The 20919-nt window shown below is 33.8% G+C and overlaps 1 protein-coding gene across 1 annotated transcript; it reads right to left on the bottom strand.

Moving 5' to 3' along the window:
• Window positions 1–17920: 17920 nt before the first annotated feature.
• Window positions 17921–19863, bottom strand: LOC132726715 (uncharacterized). The gene is made up of 2 exons (XM_060712071.1): window positions 19760–19863; window positions 17921–19519 (listed from the first exon to the last, which is right to left on the bottom strand). Exons 1-2 carry the CDS (start codon window positions 19850–19852, stop codon window positions 18584–18586), a joined length of 1029 nt encoding a protein of 342 aa, XP_060568054.1. The 5' UTR covers window positions 19853–19863; the 3' UTR covers window positions 17921–18583.
• Window positions 19864–20919: the final 1056 nt, after the last annotated feature.

Here is a 20919-nt window from a genome sequence, read left to right as displayed (position 1 = left end):
GTTTAAGAACTGAAAAGTAATGATCAAGGTTAAAGTTTAAAAATATGAGCATAATGTCAACAATTAGTATTGGTAAGTACAAGCAAATCTCGTATGATCATCCTTATTTAAAACATGATTATATCATGATATATTTATATGAATAATTTCGCCCGAAAAAACAAAACAAAAGCAAAAATATAAATTTTTATATACAATCAACATTAGTTTCAATTTTATTTTAAATTCAACAACCATTTTTTTATAAATTATACTGCAATTTTTTAAAGACATTTTGATACAATGTGTTATTAAATATAATAAACAAAGATGAAAAAAGAATAAGAATAAATGTCACTGATTATTATGCTATTAAATGCACCGTTTTTTTCCTCGAGGATAGACAAAAACAACGATAAGAAAAACAAAAGCAAACAAACAATTAAACAACTTATAAAACGACAACGACGACAACAAACATTAATAATACCAAACATGTTTAACTGGATGTCCTCTCCGCGTGAACAATTAAAATATACAACGAAACAAATATATTTTTATACGACATACAACATACCATTTTTAGAGTAATGAGCAAAATCCTAAATTCGTTTGTCAATCTTACAAAATGTCCTCTATATCTACTGATGTCACCAACATATTTGCGAGAATCAAACAAGTTTACCAATAGTGGTGATAAGTACGGAAACGCAATATATATATATATGAGACCATTTTACGACGCAGTCCGTTGCTATGAAAAATCTATCGGAAATAGTATTTTCTCGCACATGCACAATCTGCGTAGGGCAAAAAGAGCATCGCCCTACATAGAAATATAGACAATTCCGAGTTAAATTAGGGTTTAAAGTAGAAAGTTATATGAAATAGCTTTTATCAAAACATAAAAGATGCCTTTATACCTTTGTTGTCAAGTTTGAAATGAAAAGGGATAGGAGAGATGATTGTTTAAGAGTTCCCCCTTACGACCAAGGACCTGATATTGTCACTGTTGTAAAAAATGTGGAAATGTATCTATTAGCAAATATAATTTTTGTTGAAATAATTCATATAAAAACTAAAGAAATTTTACTAATATATGAAATCGAAGTTAAATATCATTCTGAAAAAAGTCAGAACGTGCGATAATGCATTTTAAGTTTTCACCAGGGTCTTTCAAATAGAATTTTTACCGTGACACCGGGAACGAAAATTCCTAATTTTACGCAAATCTATAAAATTGTTACTTTTAAAGTAAAAACTAATACTGTAATGTAGCCAGTATTAGTTTTCAGTATTTTTTTGATCGATTTAACAAAATATTATCTTATAATTTAATTTTTGAGGGGTGATGTACTATGCCAGATCACGGCCGGTAGATAACCTAATCACATGATTCAACTGAGACATCTTTTTTTTCGTAAAATTGGTCCGACTCCAGACCATTCTATTTTACATATTTCAATCGGCATTTACAATTCAAGATAATTACCAAAAAAAAGTCGTAAACATATGCAACAAGAGCACCGCTAGGCGGAGCATTATATGCCCGAAAGTGTTTTTTTAGTAAAGATGAAGCATTTGTAAGACATGGGAATTTAATAAAGTATCAATAGGGGTCTTCTACCCAATATTGACAATCATCCTATGAAGTTTGAACACTATGGGCCAAATGGAACTTTAGTTATGCTCCGGAAACTGTTTTCAGTTTTAAGCTAATCTTGACCTTTGACCTTATGATCCCAAAATCAATAGGGGTCTTCTAAAGTGAAATATATTATTATATAGGGGACCAAACTCTTTAGTACATTTTTCTCAATATTGATTTTCTTCAAAAATTTGGGTTCATCTGGAGGTGTGCAGCTTTATTATCCGATTGATGCCAAGCAGAAAATCTTTAAGTCACAAAAATATATTTAAATTTTTTTTTTTCAAAATATTGAGAAATTAGGATGGGTTGTGGGTAGTAAAATAACTCACTTTTCACCCGGTTCCTCGTAATACATATAAAAATGCACGTCGCACTATTTGTCACTTCAATAAATCAATAAATATTGATGAGATGGCATGTAAAAGTTGCTTAAATTACGTTTTTCATATTTTATTTTTACGTGATTAACTATGTCATGGTACTAAAACGTCCCGGTTGAATGATATTGTAAACCAGCTGGATATAAGCAAACGGTCAGGTGCCAATCTGTTTGGCCAATCCACTTATTCCAAGGAAATGTAAAACATAAATTGTGCAAAATTAAGTAATACTGTAACGTTTTGACGTTTTAACTAAGCTAGTTTTTATTAAAGATTATCGTTTGCTGAAATGATTTTAGTGTAACTTTACTATTATGTTAATTGTTTATATTGCGACAATGTATTTTAGTTTACGGTACTTTATAATAGGGGGCAGGGGACCTAAAAATGAACAATTTTGTATTTCAGTGTGACCAGAAACACAATTCCAAATATTTCAAAATCTGTTTCACAGGCAGATAACCAGTTGCACAGCATTATCCAATGATATACGACATACATTGAAGAAAATAATAGTTTGCATGCATTGCTCCTTCAAAAAATGACTGACAGCAATTTATATTTACACCCACCCAGCCAAAATCACACCTAAAATATACCAATATGGGCAATCTTCATGAAGGTGCAGCATACTCCAGAATCCGCCCGATTCCTTTAAAAATATCAGTAACACGCAGTGCAAGCTATGGCATTTTCAGAAATGACCAATAAAGTGTCTGTCATACGTTTAGATTTTTCACAAAATTTATCTGAAATTTCTTACTTGTTTGGCGCCAACTGTCAAAGCTTGATTTTTAACTTTTTCACCTCCATTCGGAGAGTCAGAAATACATATAAAGCTACCAAAATGCTTAGTTTCGGGTAAAAACCCAAAAATACTTCTCATTTTCTACACACAAACAAGAAAGAATTACAATGACAGAGAAATATCAGAAGTTATCAGTACCTTCAAAACACCATGTCTGAGTTATTAAAAAATTTGACCGGGGCCATCATTCGAATATGTCCCCTGCCCGCATATACGTTTGTTATACGTATTTTCAATAAACGTTATATATCATATAATATAATAATCGTCTCAGTGATAGTGATCATTCTAATCAGCAAATGAAAATAAGTCATGCTTGAGCGATCATCCCAGCAGGTATAAATACGGCGGCAGAGCCAACAGGACCAGGCTTCCGACTTCCCTTCGTGGCGTGCACGTCGCTCGGAAGGCATAGGTCACACCAGATGGGTGACCTAGTTAGGTCACTTAGCTGGTGTGACCTAACCAACGACGAAGGGTGTGGCCCTAAAGAGAGCTGCTGCTCCCGGAAGAGGTGCCTTTCCTCCTATTGTCATTTGTTCATCGAGCGAAGAATTTGGTCCTAGGGAAGGCCTACGACGATCGACAGCTTGAGAAGACCTCCGTCGCGGCTCTACGACATCGACGACGTTGCAGGCGAATAAGTCCTCCGTTGCAGGCTCTACGTTACCAGCAATCGTAATAGAGGCCGACTAGTCTGGGACATATGGGAAACCGGCGCCCAGTATAAATAAAACTAAAAAACAAAAACAGGACCAGGTTAATTATTCTATGTAACTGAAGCCTCGCCTCATACATAGAGGATAATTTCGTATACCTAACTGAAGCCTAGCTTCATAGGTAGAAAAGAAGAATTGGTCAAAACTAAATAACCTTGTTTATCCAATTGAAGCCTAGCTTCATGGATATAGTTTTGTTATATTAAAGTTTGTGAAATTGCATTTGACTCTGGGTACTTATAGATCTCCACATTTTCTGAAAGCCTCGCTATCAGGAAATTGGTAACATATAGGTATTAAAAATCCAGAGGTAGATTTAAAACGAATAAGCTTTGTATAGTTGGAACTTTGTTGTAACTTATCTTTCTATCTAAATAGAAGCCTCGCTTCATAGCTAGGAAGGTAGTTGCTGGACTATAGGAAATTATCGGGTTGCAGCGTGATATCTATAGCTTTTGAATTATTTCATTGTGTTATATTGTAAAGATATTTACTATATTTAGACTTTTTAGAATTTAATAGTGTATTTTGGAGTATTAATTCAAGCTGATTGTTTATGATATATGATAATTTCATAATCATTTGTATCTAATCAAACGGCAGGTAGCCCAAAGAAAAATTTATTATATATTCGTTGTACATCCGCTCGGTACGCGTTACAATACAGGGGTAATAAAATTTTATCTTTAAGACCATACTGTTTCAAATTAAATTATGGAAAAGTTGTCTAATGATGTCTTAAAAAGAGGACATTTGTACATGCGTTTTTTTCCATTGAATTATTATACATGTAGTTACAATTCACGTTTTAAGTACTTACTGCTTTAAGTCATCCCAAAAGTAGTGTTTTCTGGAATCACGTCTATTAATTAAAGCCTTTAAATATGAAAACTTGTAGTCATCGTTATTGAGTTTTTGTCCTACGCAGAATGCGCATGCGCGAAACTATGGAACAATCGTTTTGTTAAAAGGTCTATACAATACAATACAATAACCTACTATAACAAAGTACATTCTTTGGCGTTTACTATACCTTTGTACAAATTTCACACCTTTTTCATATTTAACACTTTATATATTTATGTCCTCGAAATTTCTGGGACATATATACAGGATAATGTGCGGAGTGGTTGTCATCGTGGATACACATTTCATGAGTTTGACAGCGAGTTTACGACTCACATTGAATTCTTTATTTATCTAAACACATTTTATGTGCTTACATGCTTATATATAAATGAAAGAAAGTGATGAGCGGGAAATTATACACAAAAAAGGGTAAGTACTTTTACCGCAGTTGACTGACTTAGTCACACTCACAGTTTTTTTCTTATTATAAACAACATCTTACGACAAACATTATAATTTAATAAGCCAACTACCACCAAGGAATGGAGACAGTAATAAGCAGGAAATTATAAAAAGAAAAATCACACTAAAAATCGGCACGCCGCAGCCAGGACTCGATCCACTAGTCTCTGGATTGCCGGTACAGTAAGCTAAATACTACACCACAGCGGCTGGTGCGTTTTCTTCGTGCTTATTTATTGGCGTCCGCGCCGAAGCGCGGCGCTCTTATGGAATGAAATCAGATTTTGTGAAAGGGCGACAGCAACTTCTCGAGCCTTTTAGTCGGTCATAATAAAAGCCGAAAATTCCGATCGGTATGAGGGTGCTTGATTATTAAATAAGAATGAAATGTCGCGATATGTTACAATGAATTTTCGCAATGCAAACATTTACAAATGAAATAACCTTTTCCGTCAATAAATCGCGCTCTTCGGGGTTTTTTATTTATCATTTTGTAGTACACAGTCGGTTATCATGTCATGGTATGTTATTGTTGTACATGTATCCTAGAATGATCAGTTGATGACCTAAATATTCGAAAAACCTATTTATAGATATATCTTTTTATCACTCATATCGGTAAATGCCGGTCTCTCCCGGTCTATTTTGACCAGGATTTACTATAGTGACCGGCGAATAGTACCACACGTTATATTGTCCGGTCTCTCTCGGTTTTGGAGTAGATGTTTGATATCGTTACAATTAGAAAAAAACAACAATAGCATGTTTCATTTTATCTATATGAGATAAAAACAATAAATATGTACACGGATTTATATGTAATATAAATCCGTGATATGTACAATAATTGAGAAAAAGGTACATTTTTATGGTATTAAAATGACATTATCAACTTTGAAACATTTTATTTAATTATTCAATTTGTTATTCGTGTTTAGTAAAGATGCCGAGGAATTATTCAAAGTTACAAATTAGATTTTATGAATTATTCAATTGATCGATAATTTAAAAAATGATAAAGAAAAATACAATGTACATGTACATGGTTTAAGAATAAACAATATTATATATTGAAAGATAAACCATAATTTACTGACTTTTTCCAGTTAAGCTTTGACTTATAATCGTCGGTCAATATGACAATTGAATTCTTAAAATTTATTTTACAATTTTAATAAAAAAGAGTAGTAAAAACTCAGTATTAAAATAGCACATAAGCACAAAAAAGAATAAAAGAAAACAATATTCATAAAATTTGTATTTTTTTTAAATTAAAATTAATAGATATTACAATTATTGTATAATAAACAATTATGCTCAACATGATCAACATGGTAATATAACCAGTGTCATATTTTTACTAACTTAAAGTGTGAACAGATACCTTAAGGTGGTCTTCGCTAATAGCGATAACATGTACATAATAAGGGACAAATGTGTGGTACGTGTTGATCATGCGTTACACATATGGATTTTAAATGATTGCATACATGTATATCCGTTGCTATTAATAACCACGATCATAAAGAAATAACAAGTAATATTCTAATCTCTAGCATGCCAATCAAAGTTCATAATGAACAATGTCTTTCGTCCGCTCATTCATAAGTGGTATACATTTCTGGTAGTTTATAAGAATATCTTGTCATCATATGTGTACTAGTTCATCTTCACTTGCTGCATTTCTTGCTTGGACGCCCTTTGATGCTTTGCATCAATGCTTTTCTTGTAGTTATACCTTTATAACGAAACAATTGTACACAGGGTGAGAATACGCCGGTGTAACATTAAATTGTGGCCCCGTTAAAAATATGTCAATTTTCAACATATTGATCAATTTTTAACGTTGTAAATTGACCCCTGCCTGTCAAAGATCATAAATATGTTGCTTAAATTAAGATTTGTCAATATTGTAAGTTCCAATAAGCATTATTTATAAAGATATTACCGAATTTAACATTTCATATAAAAGGGAGGTAATTCGAAATTTATTTTCTATAAATTCTAAGTCAAATTTTCCAATAAGAAACGAATGCTTGTAATTTATTGATTAAATATAATGTGCACAAATATTTGCAGTACACATTTTACATATTCTTCGATGTTTGAAAATTGTTTTATTTGCATAATTATATACATATATAATTTTTTGCAAGTGCGGACCTGACTAATGCCGAGGGGAGTGGCCCTACAAAGTATCCGCTTGGGTCGACGAGGACGGTGTGCTGGGGTGCGTGAGCCCCTAGCACGGTTAGACGGCTTGAAAGGCAGGCCTATTGCTGGCGCAAACAGCCCTTTTCAGGGCTAATCTTTCCTATTGTCACAGGTTACTGTACATTTAGGTTCTCATTGACCGCCGTACAGTGACCTACTTTTGGCTCAAAATTCATATCTTTGGCTAATACTCCGTGGAAATTGCATGGAGGTAAATTATCACAACTTTGTGCTTCAAAATTAACTCTTTAAGGACATGACTGGTGACATGTCCGGGGTCCGTACTCGACAGCGAAAGCTGCATTTTGTGCCCGAAAGGGCGGATGGACCCTCATTAAGCTTTAACTTCAATCAATCAAAGGGGTTCGTACTCGACAGTGAGAGCTGCTTTTTGTGCCCTTACGGGCGGATGGACCCTCATTAAACATAGACTATACATGTAGATAGATAGTATACACACAGTAACAATATCAATCACAAAACATACAGGATCTTTAAGTTATGACCAACCCAAACGTAAAATATTGACCCCCGTTTTGTGTAATATTCACAGGTAATGTTTTGATGATCACAGTACAGATGAAATATAAATATTTTTGTTGTCTTTTCAGTCCAACGGCTAGAAATTAGATATTTGAAACAGCAACTTATGGGACCGATAGAAAGTTAGCAGTAGCAGTTAGCAGTAACAGTAGCAGTAGCAAAATTATAAAACGTAAAATTGGCAGTAGCAGTAGCACAGCAATAGCAAAAGAGTAAAAGACACACACACACACATATATATATATTGTTTCATCAGATATGAAATTGTATTTCTATAGAAATTTTAATTCTACAATTTCGTTATGATGGGTTAATACTTTGAATACTCCATATAATCGATTTCATGAACAAACATAACGTTGTAATTTACCATTAAATGATGTATATATGATATATAATTATCTTTTTTCAACTTTACAAACTGGACAACATTTCTATTTTATTAAAAGAGCAAAATTCAACTTTGAATCCGGACATAGGTATGTAACTTAACATATAATTATCTAAATGTTCATCTTTTCATGATATTTTCTGTGGTTGGTAGTATTAATCGGGTTTCATTTTTTTCCGCTAAATCAGCAAGTACTGACCTTTGGTCAATGCACATGTAAATGAAATTTATATGAGCAAACACCGAACAATAGCAATAATAATAATAATAATAATAATAATATCTTTATTTAAAGAAGGTTACACATTAAGAACATACAATAACAATCATATATATCTTATTTCCAATGTGGCCTTCTGAAATAGAAAACAACAACAACAACAGGACATGCATAGGTAGAAAAATGAATGTATAATATGTAATTTTTAGAATAATACAACTCATATACTTTCGACAGACACTCAACAATTTGTTTAAACATATACGTATATTGCATCATTCGTTCGTTCGTTCATTCGTTCGTTCATATATTTATTCATTCATTCATTCACTCACTCATTCATTCATATGAACATCAAGATATGCTTTGTATTTTTCTTTAAAACATTTAAGGTTATTAACATTACGAATATTTAAAGGTATATTGTTCCAAATGTTCATGCCATAATAAGAAAATGTGTCTTTAATATAATTTGTTTAAGGTCTTGTCCATAATACAATATCTTTTCGTGACCTAGATCTTAAGTTATATATTTTGTTGTCGGATAAAGTCAATAATTTCAAAATGCAAATATAAACATGGTGGAAATGATTTTTTCTAAGAAACAAGAGTTTCTGTACTTATTTTCAGAGGTACATTTAGTATAGCATTTTTATGTTGATATTTACACTGATGCGAAGATATGTGCAAAGATATTAGATGTGGTGTATTTCAAAATAACTGGTTTCGTACATAAGAGTAGATGGAGTAGGATGGCACAATGAAAAATGATATTCTGATGCTAAAATATTAATAATCTCACTTAGGAATTGGGGTTAATAAGCAAAATTCCACAAAATACAGGGTTCTGTTTACTGTCTATTGCTTGCTGTGCATATTTTATAGCAATAATATCAAAACAATCTGAATATTGTAATAACGTCACAACAAACAGTGTCCTGTCTGTTGCCTATTGCTTACCGTTTTCTTTCTGTTTCAAAATAAATTTTTTATTGCAGTGACATTGATCAAAGAACTATACAGTTGCCGAAATAGTTTCAGTGTTTGTGTATCAACTCATAGGTGGCAGTCACGTAATCAATGTGACGCACGCTTCCAGGCTCTCAAAACCGTTTTCGCTGCGACTAAGGATCGATATTTATAGCTGACCTTTCATTGTTTTTTTTTACTACTTCTGGACCGATTAACATGTAAAACATGCTCGATTTCGAAATATTCAGTGTATTGTTTTAACTTTTCTGTACTATATAAGTATAGCATTGACGATCGATGTATATGACTTAGTTTTGGACATTAAGCAAGACACAGTAGGCAGTTGGTAGTTTAAAAGATGCAGTAAGGCAGTTGGCAGTAGACACTATGCAGTATGTAGTAAGGCAGTAACACTAGGCAGTATGCAGTAAGGCAGTTGACAGTAGACACTAGGCAGTATGCAGTAAGGCAGTTGGCAGTAGACACTAGGCAGTATGCAGTAAGGAAGTTAGCAGTAGACACTAGGCAGTATGCAGTAAGGCAGTTGGCAGTAGACACTAGGCAGTATGCAGTAAGGCAGTTGGTAGTAGACACTAGGCAGTATGCAGTAAGGCAGTAGACACTAGGCAGTATGCAGTAAGGCAGTAGACACTAGGCAGTATGCAGTAAGGCAGTAGACACTATGCAGTAAGGCAGTTGGCAGTAGACAGTATGCAGTTGGCAGTAGACAGTAAACACTATCCAGTAAGGCAGTTGGCAGTAGACATTATGTAGTATGCAGTAAGGCAGTTGACACTAGGCAGTATGCAGTAAGGCAGTTGGCAGTAGACACTAGGCAGTATGCAGTAAGGCAGTAGACAGTAGACACTATGCAGTATGCAGTAAGGCAGTTGACAGTAGACATTAGGCAGTAAGGCAGTAGACACTAAGCAGTATGCACTAAGGCAGTAAGGCAGACGACACTAGGCAGTATGCAGTAAGGCAGTAGACACTAGGCAGTATGCAGTAAGTCAGTTGACACTAGACAGTATGCAGTAAGGCAGTTAGGCAGTAGACACTATGCAGTATGCAGTAAGGCAGTTGGCAGTAGACACTATGCAGTATGGAGTAAGGCAGTAGACACTAGGCAGTATGCAGTAAGGCAGTTGGCAGTAGACACTAGGCAGTATGCAGTAAGGCAGCTGGCAGTAGACACTAGGCAGTATGCAGTCAGGCAGTAGACACTAGGCAGTATGCAGTAAGGCAGTTGGCAGTAGGCAGTATGCAGTAAGGCAGTAGACAGTAAACTATGGAAGCGTATAATGACAATCTACTTGTCTATATAGAGGTGGTAATGTCGACTTATATTTTCGCGATTTGACGTGTTACCAGCAAGTTTTTGCACATATTTTTTGACGTTTTGATGCCTTGAATGTGTTATGAAATTAAAATTTTTGTCGACAAGTGTGTTACTATAAGGCGCAGAAATAACTTTCGATTTTCTCGACATTATTCAATTAGCACTTTGAGATATTTTCTGAACACAAGTTAGTTACCTGAAGTCACGGAACGAGAAAAACTTCAGTGTCGACATTCTGCAATTAGCACTTTGAGATATTTTCTGAACACAAGTTAGTTACCTGAAGTCACGGAACGAGAAAAACTGCAATGTCGACATTCTGCAATTAGCACTTTGAGATATTTTCTGAACACAAGTTAGTTACCTGAAGTCACGGAACGAGAAAAACTGCAATGTCGACATTCTGCAATTAGCACTTTGAGATATTTTCTGAACACAAGTTAGTTACCTGAAGACACGAAATGAGAAGTTAATGAAATCAGAAAAACTGTATTGTCGAACTTTTTTTTTCGCCAAATTTTATGTCTAAAGTATCTACTTAATATATCTTAATAAACCTCATATGACCTCCAAATTAAAAAAAAACAAAAACCTAGATATATACCTTTTTACAGTACAATTTTTCCATGGCAACCGATGTTGCATTTTGCGCATGCGCATTCTGCGTAGGGCAAAAGCGCACTAACGATAGACTACATTTAGCGTATTTGAAGGCTATAGAAGACGTGATTATAAGTTACGTACGGAAGAGCATTAGTGCCAGGTGTATGTTTTTTATTAACTCGAAATTTCGAGTTACTAACTCGAAATTTCGAGTTACTAACTCGAAATTTCGACTTACTTATCTCGAAATTTCGACTTACTAACTCGAAATTTCGACTTACTTACTCGAAATTTCGACTTACTAACTCGAAATTTCGACTTACTTACTCGAAATTTCGAGTTACTTATCTCGAAATTTCGACATACTAACTCGAAATTTCGACATACTTACCCGGCTAAAGTTATTAGTTAGATGGTATAAGATATAGTAGGGAGTGCCGTTGAACGATGGAGATGGAGAAACGGGTGCCTGGACAAAAACTATTGAAATTTACTATCGCGTTTCAGATCAACACATTCATAGGCAATGGCCCTAACGGCATTCCGTACATCTGAGGAAAGTATCGCGGCGTGGCCAAAATAGGGCGTGCTGAGGCCTTTGTCAAAATTGTTGGACTGACTATTTTTCTTGTAAAATCGGATGCTTTTATATTGTTCCCAACATATATATTATAACAAGTATTACTTTTATCAACTTTTATCAACGCAATATGAATCAAAGTATTAGTAAATAATGAATAATGTTACAAAAACATTATTAGTATAAAGAAACGTGACAGACTAACTGGCGTATACACGTCATTTAAAACTTATTTAACACATGATATTGCACAGTTTACAATAGGGTGGGTTTTGGACTTGTTGTTTCTCCATATGATGGTTGTATGTGTGCTTAAGAAAAAGAAACACCCGGTTAACGCGGAAATGTGGAAAGTGTGATTTTACATCCCCCCCCCCTCCACAAAAAAGCGAAGGATATGTTCAGTATGTGTGGACAATTTGACCCTATAAAATTGTTCAGTTAAATAAATGTTAAAGGTGCTCTGTCAATGTGCAACAGCTACACACGAAAGAAAGTATCTTGAATTCAATCCTTGCTTTCACCGGCAACCAATGAAAATCGTGCAATGTAAGTCGAAATTTCGAGTTACTAAGTCGAAATTTCGAGTTACTAAGTCGAAATTTCGAGTTAGTATGTCGAAATTTCGAGTTAGTAAGTCGAAATTTCGAGTTAGTAAGTCGAAATTTCGAGTTAGTAAGTCGAAATTTCGAGTTAGTAACTCGAAATTTCGAGTTAGTAAAAAACATGCACCTGGCGCTAATGCTCTTCCGTAGTTACGTCATCAAGAAAACGTAATTTTTGGGATGAAATTAAAGCGGTAAGTATTTCAAACGTGAATTTACATTTATAACAGATATGCAAAATTAGCGGGACTAATAATTCAATGATCAAAAGTCCTCTGTTCAAGGTATCATTAAATTACTTATTCATCAATAATTTAAATTGAAACAGCAGGGGTTTAAAGATAAAATTTTATTACCCAAGTTTTATAAAATATTACACAATCGGTATTCCTTTGAAAGTGAATTGGCAAGGCGGTAAGTGTCAAACGGATTGACGCGTGATCGAGTACCCGGTTGTTACGCTGACGACATGGTCATTCTAGCAACAAATCCGTCTTATTTGCAATCGTCACAAAATAAATTATATGAGTATCGTAATACTTGGGGATTACAGGTAAATGTAGATAAATCAAAATGTATGGTATTTAGAAAGCGGGGAGGCTTGAGAAATGGGGAAAATTGGTTCTACGGTGAAAATTCATGTAATCTTGAAAATGTTAATGATTTTAACTATTAAGGTGTTACTTTTAACTATACAGGAAATGTTTCATTAAATACCCAACATTTGTATGGTAAAGGTCTTAAAGCAATGGGTACACTCATAGCAAATTTAAAGAAACACGATACGCTGCCGAAAGTAGCCTTACAACTATTTGATTCGTTTGTTAAGTCTACAGTAAACTATAGATGTGAAATATGGGGTTTTGTGAAATCAAAACAATTAGAAACTTTACATATTAAATTCTGTAAGACATTATTGGGAGTGAGACAGTCGTCATGTAATACTGCTGTTTACGGAGAGTTAGGGAGATATCCCTTGTACATAAATAGATATGTCAGTATAGTTAAATACTGGCTCAAATTATGCCATAGTGAAAATGTTATTATAAAGGCTATATTTGAGTCGGACTTAATTGATTGTTTAAATGGTAAATCCAATTGGTTTACAAATGTAAAAACTCTATTGTCTAAATATGGATTTTTATATAAATGGAATGAAGTTATAATCACTAGAAATGTAAGCCTTCCTATCGATTATGCGTTTCTTAGTATGTTTAAGCAACGTTTGATAGACGAATTTACACAAGAATGGCGAACTAGTATCAACAATATGGAGGTTTTAAATTTGTATAAATATGTATAAGATACATTAGAAATGGAACCCTATTTAAACAATATCACATCTCGTAACTTACGGATCGGATTGACAAAGTTGCGTATATCCGCACATAGTCTAAGAATCCAGACCGGCAGATATGGGAAAGATAGATTAGAGAGAAATCTTAGAGTATGTCAAATGTGTAATGGTAATGAAATAGAAGACGAGTTCCATTTTGTTTTTAATTGCCCGGCATATCATTCTATTAGACTAAAGTATATCAAAACTTTTTTTAGAACAAAGCCAAGTATGTTTAAATTTACACAATTGTTGTCATCTAAAAACAAGTCAAATATTGTCATGTTAGCAAAATTTAAACATGAATCACTAGAAATACGTACGAGTAGATTATTACGATCCAACAACTGAATTACATTTATTTGTTTGTAATATATCATTTGTAAATATGATGCTTGTTAATGACAAATATTTTAAAATTTATAGATTGTATAAAGCACATCCTAAATGCATTTTTCAGAAATATATAATTTATAGCAAAGAAAATTGTATATATCAAAATTGTGTGTATAAGAGTGTGAGCAAACGATGGATTAGAGTATTTAAAAAAATCATCAACAGAAAGAAAAGCAATCGCTTATATCGGGCGAATTTTTATATTATGCTACATTCATTAAAGAAAAAAGTAAAGTTAATGTTATTACGAAAAATGCATATTATATGATAGTAATCCAACGAGTGCTCAATGATTTAATTATAACTTATACCTTTAATATGGCATTGTATTTTGCATATGAAACAAATAGAAACATTTGGTATCTTTTTTCATCAATCGAATTGTTTGTAGAATATTAATTAAATGGCATGAAAAGCATAAAGCAAGCGAAATAATATATTATACATATTATACTGATTTAAAATTAAATAATTCTAACGCAAACATGCTATTATAAATTTTCGCGAAACAAATTGATACCATGATGTTTCTTATTACTTCTGATGATATATGACATGATATAAAACAAACATGGTTACATGTATTGTCCATCACCATAAATATGAGATCAATTTAATTTATTATATAATTATATCCTAATCTTTTTAGTATACATAATTGATATTTGTCACAATTGTATGTTCTATGTACACCTGTATGTTAATTTGTAAAATGTAGTGGCTAGTCACTAGAAACTGTAAAGTTTATGTGAAATAAATTTGTTCGTTCGTTCGTTCGTTCGTTGTTATTTGCAAACTTTTACAATATCATTTAACCAGGACGTTTTAGTATTATAACGTTTTTGAACCATGACATAGTTAATCATATGAAATTATCGTTATTTAAGTTACTTTTTTATACCAATTTCATCAAAGTTTATTAATTTTGTGAAGTGACAATTAAATAGTGTACGTAACGTGCATTTTAATGTTTTAGGAGAAACTGGATAAAATGTGTGGTATTTCATAACCCATTTTAACTTATCAAGAGTTTGAAACATTATTTAAATATATTAATGTGACTTAAAAAGTTTCTGCTTGGCATCACAGTCAATTCGGATAAAGGTTAAAATTAGGAAAACTGAAAATGCATTATCACTTGTTCCGACTTATTTTCAGAATAATAATTAACCTCTATTTTATATGTTATAAAGTTTCTTTAGTTTTTATAAGAACGATTTCAACAACAACAATTAAATTGACTTCTTTATTTGATTAAATATAATATTTTGACATTTTTTTTACCAAAACTTATCTCATTGTCTTGTCCGTGATCGTAAGGGGGATTCTTAAACAATCGTCTTTTCCGTGCCTTTTTGTGACAATTTTGGACACAAAGCTATACATGTATCTTTTGTGTTTGTTTTAAAAGCTTTTTTATATGATTTAAACTAACTCGGAATTGTCTATGAACTTCTACTACATTTCTATGTAGGGCAATGCATTTTTTTGCCCTTAAACAGATTGCGCATGCGATAAAAATACTACTTCCGGTAAATTTTTCATAGCAACGGACCGCGTAGTAAAAAGGTCTTTAGTGGTCACCTGTCTATAGTAGCCACTTCATATTGTGATATAGCTGACCATTCTTGACAGGTTATGCTGTAATATACCAGACTGTAGACTAAGTATACAAGACCCGTACACTCATACATTGTCATTGTTGTCTTGCATTATGTGTAAGGTGCATAGGAAATCCAGTACTGGTAATGAAACATCAAAATAAGATCATCATATACTGAAAACATAATGACCTATAATCGTGAAAGCCATTGCACATTTTCCTTATATGATCTAGATATACTGTAAAGCGGACTTGATAATACATACTGGAGAGAATAGAAATATTTTTTTTTTAAAAATATTGCAATATGTTATGAAGAGACTTCTTGATAATACATACAAGAGAGAAGCAGTGCATCCTGTAGAGGGAACTTAAAACATACATGTCCAACATAATAGGACAATGCACTGTTGAAAGAAGTTGTGTAACACATCAACAACAGCATCCTGTAATGATTTCAGAATACAACCAGAGAGAATGGGAATATACTGCAAAGCCAAAAAGGATTTGAGTATACATACCAGAGATTCACCAAATTCTGATGAGCTATCTTGAGAGGACATATATTGTCAGCTCGACTATTCGAAGAATAATGAGAGCTTTTCTAGGGACCCCAGCGTCGGCGTTGGCATAATTATAAATGTTAAAGTTTTGGTACACCCCCATTTATTTTCAAAGTCCCTTGAGATATTGTTCTGAAACATTCCAGACTTGTTACCATCATGATCCCAATCTATAGACAAAATTATCAAGCATTTCATCAAAATAATGCGCCTTTTTCCACTTAGAAAAATGATAAATTCATGAAAAGTTTTGGTATAACCCCAAATGTTATTAAAGTGCATTGAGATATTGCTTTGATACATTGCACTTTCAATAAGGACCATGGCACAGACCAGCAAACAAGATGAGATCTAGCAAGCTTTGTTGGCCAAATTATACCCTTTTTCGATTTAGATTCTTGTTAAATTTACGTTAATGTTCAGATATTTCAAAGTGCATTGATTTTTGTTTGTTTGTTTTGTTTCGTTTTTACGCCCGTTTTCAACAACCTTTCAGTTATATCAGGCGGATAGTTACCTTACAAACGTTTCTGGGAATAACCAGTACTAGAAACCCATCGTCCACAAGTAACTGCCAACTTTCGTCACATAAAGACACTTGGTCGAAACGGAGTTTCAGACCCACGCCCCTATCAGTAACACGCTTTTTTATTACAAGTCGGCGACTGTACCAAAGGGCTCTAAGATATTGTTTTGATACTTTGCACTGTTCTTTTACCTCATAATTCAAAGCTTTAGACAGGGGCAGGTCACGCTGTCGTACATTTTGTCACAAATATGCCTCATATTCGACTTAGAATATTATATTATCAAGAATTGAGAAAAGTCGAGCGCGCGCTGTCAAGTAACAGCTTTTGTTTACACGAGTGGTGGTACTTGTTTTATGCATGTATTAACAAAGCTATCACCAAGATATTAAGTCTAGTGGCAGACAAACGGACAGACCGGTGATTCAAATAATTTGATTCCGTTATTTGCTCTAACCCAATAAGACGATCTGATTATTGACTACAAGTGCTGGATAAGTCTAGTTTGATAATGAAGGAAAGCATTTGAAAACATTTCCATGACAGAGTTTATTTGATGAAATTATTGAACACGAACAAAATAGACATTAAAGAAAGAAACTGTACAAACAACAACATTTCACTTGAGCAATCAAGCTGGCATGAATAATAATGCTTTTCTCGACACTGTGTCACATATTAGAATGTTTAAAATATTAAAGGGATAAAAGAGTTGCAACAAAACGATACTCGTGTAAATAAAAACAAGACATTTTTGCTAGAAAAATTAAATTTGAAGTTCGCTGTTGCTATAATATTATATCATGGTATTGTACAACAAACGGAAGCATTTTTGATACGTTATGACACTCGAAATCACTACGTCAGGGAATCGCTCTACGAATGCATCGCGGAGCCTTGCTCACTTTGTGCTTTGAGCGTTTCTGGGCCTCGAACAAAGAATGAAAGTTAGTAAACAATGCTTAAAAATGTTCCTTTTTATAAAGTATACAGTAGCTTATTTAAAATTTTTAAACATAGTACAATTTTAAAAACAAAGGTATTTTCAACAAATAGCTTTTCGAATATCCTCGTTCTTAAAACGATTCGACAAAGTACTATTGATGTGTGAATAGAGAATCTATTTCGCCACAGTATTTTTTTCGAAAAAGTACAGTTTTCTTTATAGAATACATCTTAATTAATTTCGGGTAGAACTATGTTTTAATATTCTTTAAATATGCTGCTAGATCAAAAGAAAAAATACCCTAAGCACTGCGGTGCATCTATCGGTGCGATTCCCTGACGTGTTAAAGTTACGAAGTTTAAAAATATGTTGAAACAGTGGACTCTCAAGGAAACGTTATACATATATAATGTTCAGTATATAATGCTTTTTCACCAACAGAAAAAAAGGATGTTTAAGTAAGCATGATGAAACAGCTTTTGTTAGATCCCTGATGAACCTAATAATGACTGTTGAATCTCAAAAGGTTCCAAGGTTTAAAATAGTTTCAATATATATGTATGCCCTGTATGCATTCCTTGTTACTTTATAGGTTATCAAGGTATTCTGATAATTCTTTAAATAAACGAATAGCGCTGTCAAGAGTGTGTGGCCGTGGAAGCTCATCTCTGTCCATGCCAGTTATTTCTTCAAGCAACTGAACAAATGTTTCTTTACAACCGAACGTTGGACACTTGGTTGTATAAATTTGAGCAATAATATCGATGTCATTAACTTCACATGGAAGTGGATATCCACAGTTAACACCATTATAAATTTGAAGCTGATAGTACAACACATTGGGTGACACACCACTGGACATTCGTTTTGAGGTTGACGACGAATTCGATGACATTTTCACATGTTTACTATTTCATCAAGATCTCTCTGTATTAAAAACATAAAACAGAATCGAACACATTCAGTGTGAATAGTGTCACCGTCATGCAAGTATCCAGAGTCGCGAAGATCTTTAAACAGATTTTTCCAAAACGTTGTGAAATTATTATTCAAAACACCCCAGAATCTTTCTATTCGTTTGTTTGATGTGGATCTTCCATACAAGAAGCTTTTTCTTCCAGACATAAGATCTCCGTGGTTGTATCGTAAAGCAATTTGAAGATCCCGAATCACACAGTTTTCAGTGCCTAAATCAGCTCGAACAATCATCGGAACTTGACGAATCGTCTTGATATAATTGAGGTAATACCTGGCAACTATCTTTGGGTCATTATTAGTATAAGCAGCTTGTAACCACAGAATCTTTCTTGAATAGCCGTCTATAGCTCCATGAATTGTTATGCCAAAGGGCTTAAGTTTATCGTAACCATCTATGTGAATAATATGATTTGGTCCCTTGTTGATATAAGTTCGTCTGCGTAGTCGATGTCTTGACCTTAAGGAAACACCAGATGGATCAATTGCTTTTAATATTCGCCTGACAGTGTCTTGAGTCGCATTAACTTTGTTTGATGACTTTAGTATTCTCCATATTGTACGGTATCCGGCATTTGCGAGACCTCTTCTGCGTAGCTTTCTTATCTCATTTAATACATCTGGAATTGGTGAAGAAAGACCATTTCGCCTTTGTCCTAATCGTTGGCATATATATCTTAACTGTCGTAGAGTCATCGCAATATTATGTGTTATCAACAAGAACCCACAAATCTCCTTCCATGTGTATCCTAGTCGGAAGTAGTATGTGACAAGATCATCCCTGAACGGATTGGCCGTAACCCCAGTTAATACAGCTTCCACACCCGGATGTTGAACTGAATACAGACATATATACGCCTGAAATGTAAAGATAAAGAATGTCCCGCAGTCAGTTATAATATATTGGTGATATATTGTATCATATATAATTTGAAAACATTTGGAATAACATACTTTAAGTTAACATGGTTGATGCACTGGCATTTTTATGTGATCATGTCCCATTATCGTATAAAACATTCTTTTAAATAAAAAAGTTACTTAAATAAACAATCAATCAATCAATCAATCAATCATAAATCAAGGATAATTTCTTACCAAAAATATCAGAAAATGCAGCACTTCCATTGTCAAATCCTGTAAGAAGCGAGCGTATCTGTACTTTCTTTTTATAATGAATTCTATTACCATTAGTGTTGCTGAAATATTGTACACAAGCGAGTTATTTTACGAATTCATGATAAAGTAAAAAGCTCCTGGTATATTTTTTGTGAACAAATGGGAAACAAAATGTCGACATTGCAGTTTTTCTCGTTTCGTGACTTCAGGTAACTAACTTGTGTTCAGAAAATATCTCAAAGTGCTAATTGAATAATGTCGACATTGCAGTTTTTCTCGTTTCGTGAATTCAGGTAACTAACTTGTGTTCAGAAAATATCTCAAAGTGCTAATTAAATAATGTCGAGAAAATCGAAAGTTATTTCTGCGCCTTATAGTAACACACTTGTCGACAAAATTTTTAATTTCATAACACATTCAAGGCATCAAAACGTCAAAAAATATGTGCAAAAACTTGATGGTAACACGTCAAATCGCGAAAATATAAGTCGACATTACCACCTCTATATAGACAAGTAGATTGTCATTATACGCTTCAATAGTAAACACTATGCAGTAAGGCAGTTGGCAGTAGACACAGTAAGGCAGTAGATCACTAGGCAGTACCAAGGCAGTTAGGCAGTAGACACAGGCCACTAAGGCAGTTGCAGTAGACCACCTAGGCAGTTGGCAGTAGAGTTGGCAGTAGACACTAGGCAGTATGCAGTAAGGCAGTTGGCAGTAGACACTATGCAGTATAAGCAGTTTGTCAGTAGACACTAGGCAGTATGCATAAGGCAGTAGACACTAGGCAGTATGCACTAAGGCAGTAAGGAGTAGACACTAGGCAGTATGCAGTAAGGCAGTAGTACACTAGGCAGTATGCAGTAAAGGCAGTAGCAGTAGATACTTTCTCAGGAACTACTTATTAGCAGTAAGATACTAGCAGTAGCAGTAAGGACAGTACACTATGCAGTATGCAGTAAGGCAGTTGGCAGTAGACCACTATGCCAGTATGCAGTAAGGAGTTGGCAGTAGACACTAGCAGTATGCAGTAAGGGCGGTAGTACACTAGCAGTATGCAGTAGACACTATGCAGTATGCAGTAAGGCAGTTGGCAGTAGACACTAGCAGTATAGCAGTTAGTATGGCGCTCTCGT

The sequence above is a fragment of the Ruditapes philippinarum genome, unplaced genomic scaffold, assembly GCF_026571515.1.
Source record: "Ruditapes philippinarum isolate M1 unplaced genomic scaffold, ASM2657151v2 ctg13905_1_1_1_1, whole genome shotgun sequence".
In the NCBI taxonomy this organism is placed as follows: Eukaryota; Metazoa; Mollusca; class Bivalvia; order Venerida; family Veneridae; genus Ruditapes; species Ruditapes philippinarum.
This window is presented reverse-complemented; position numbering and strand designations above follow the sequence as displayed.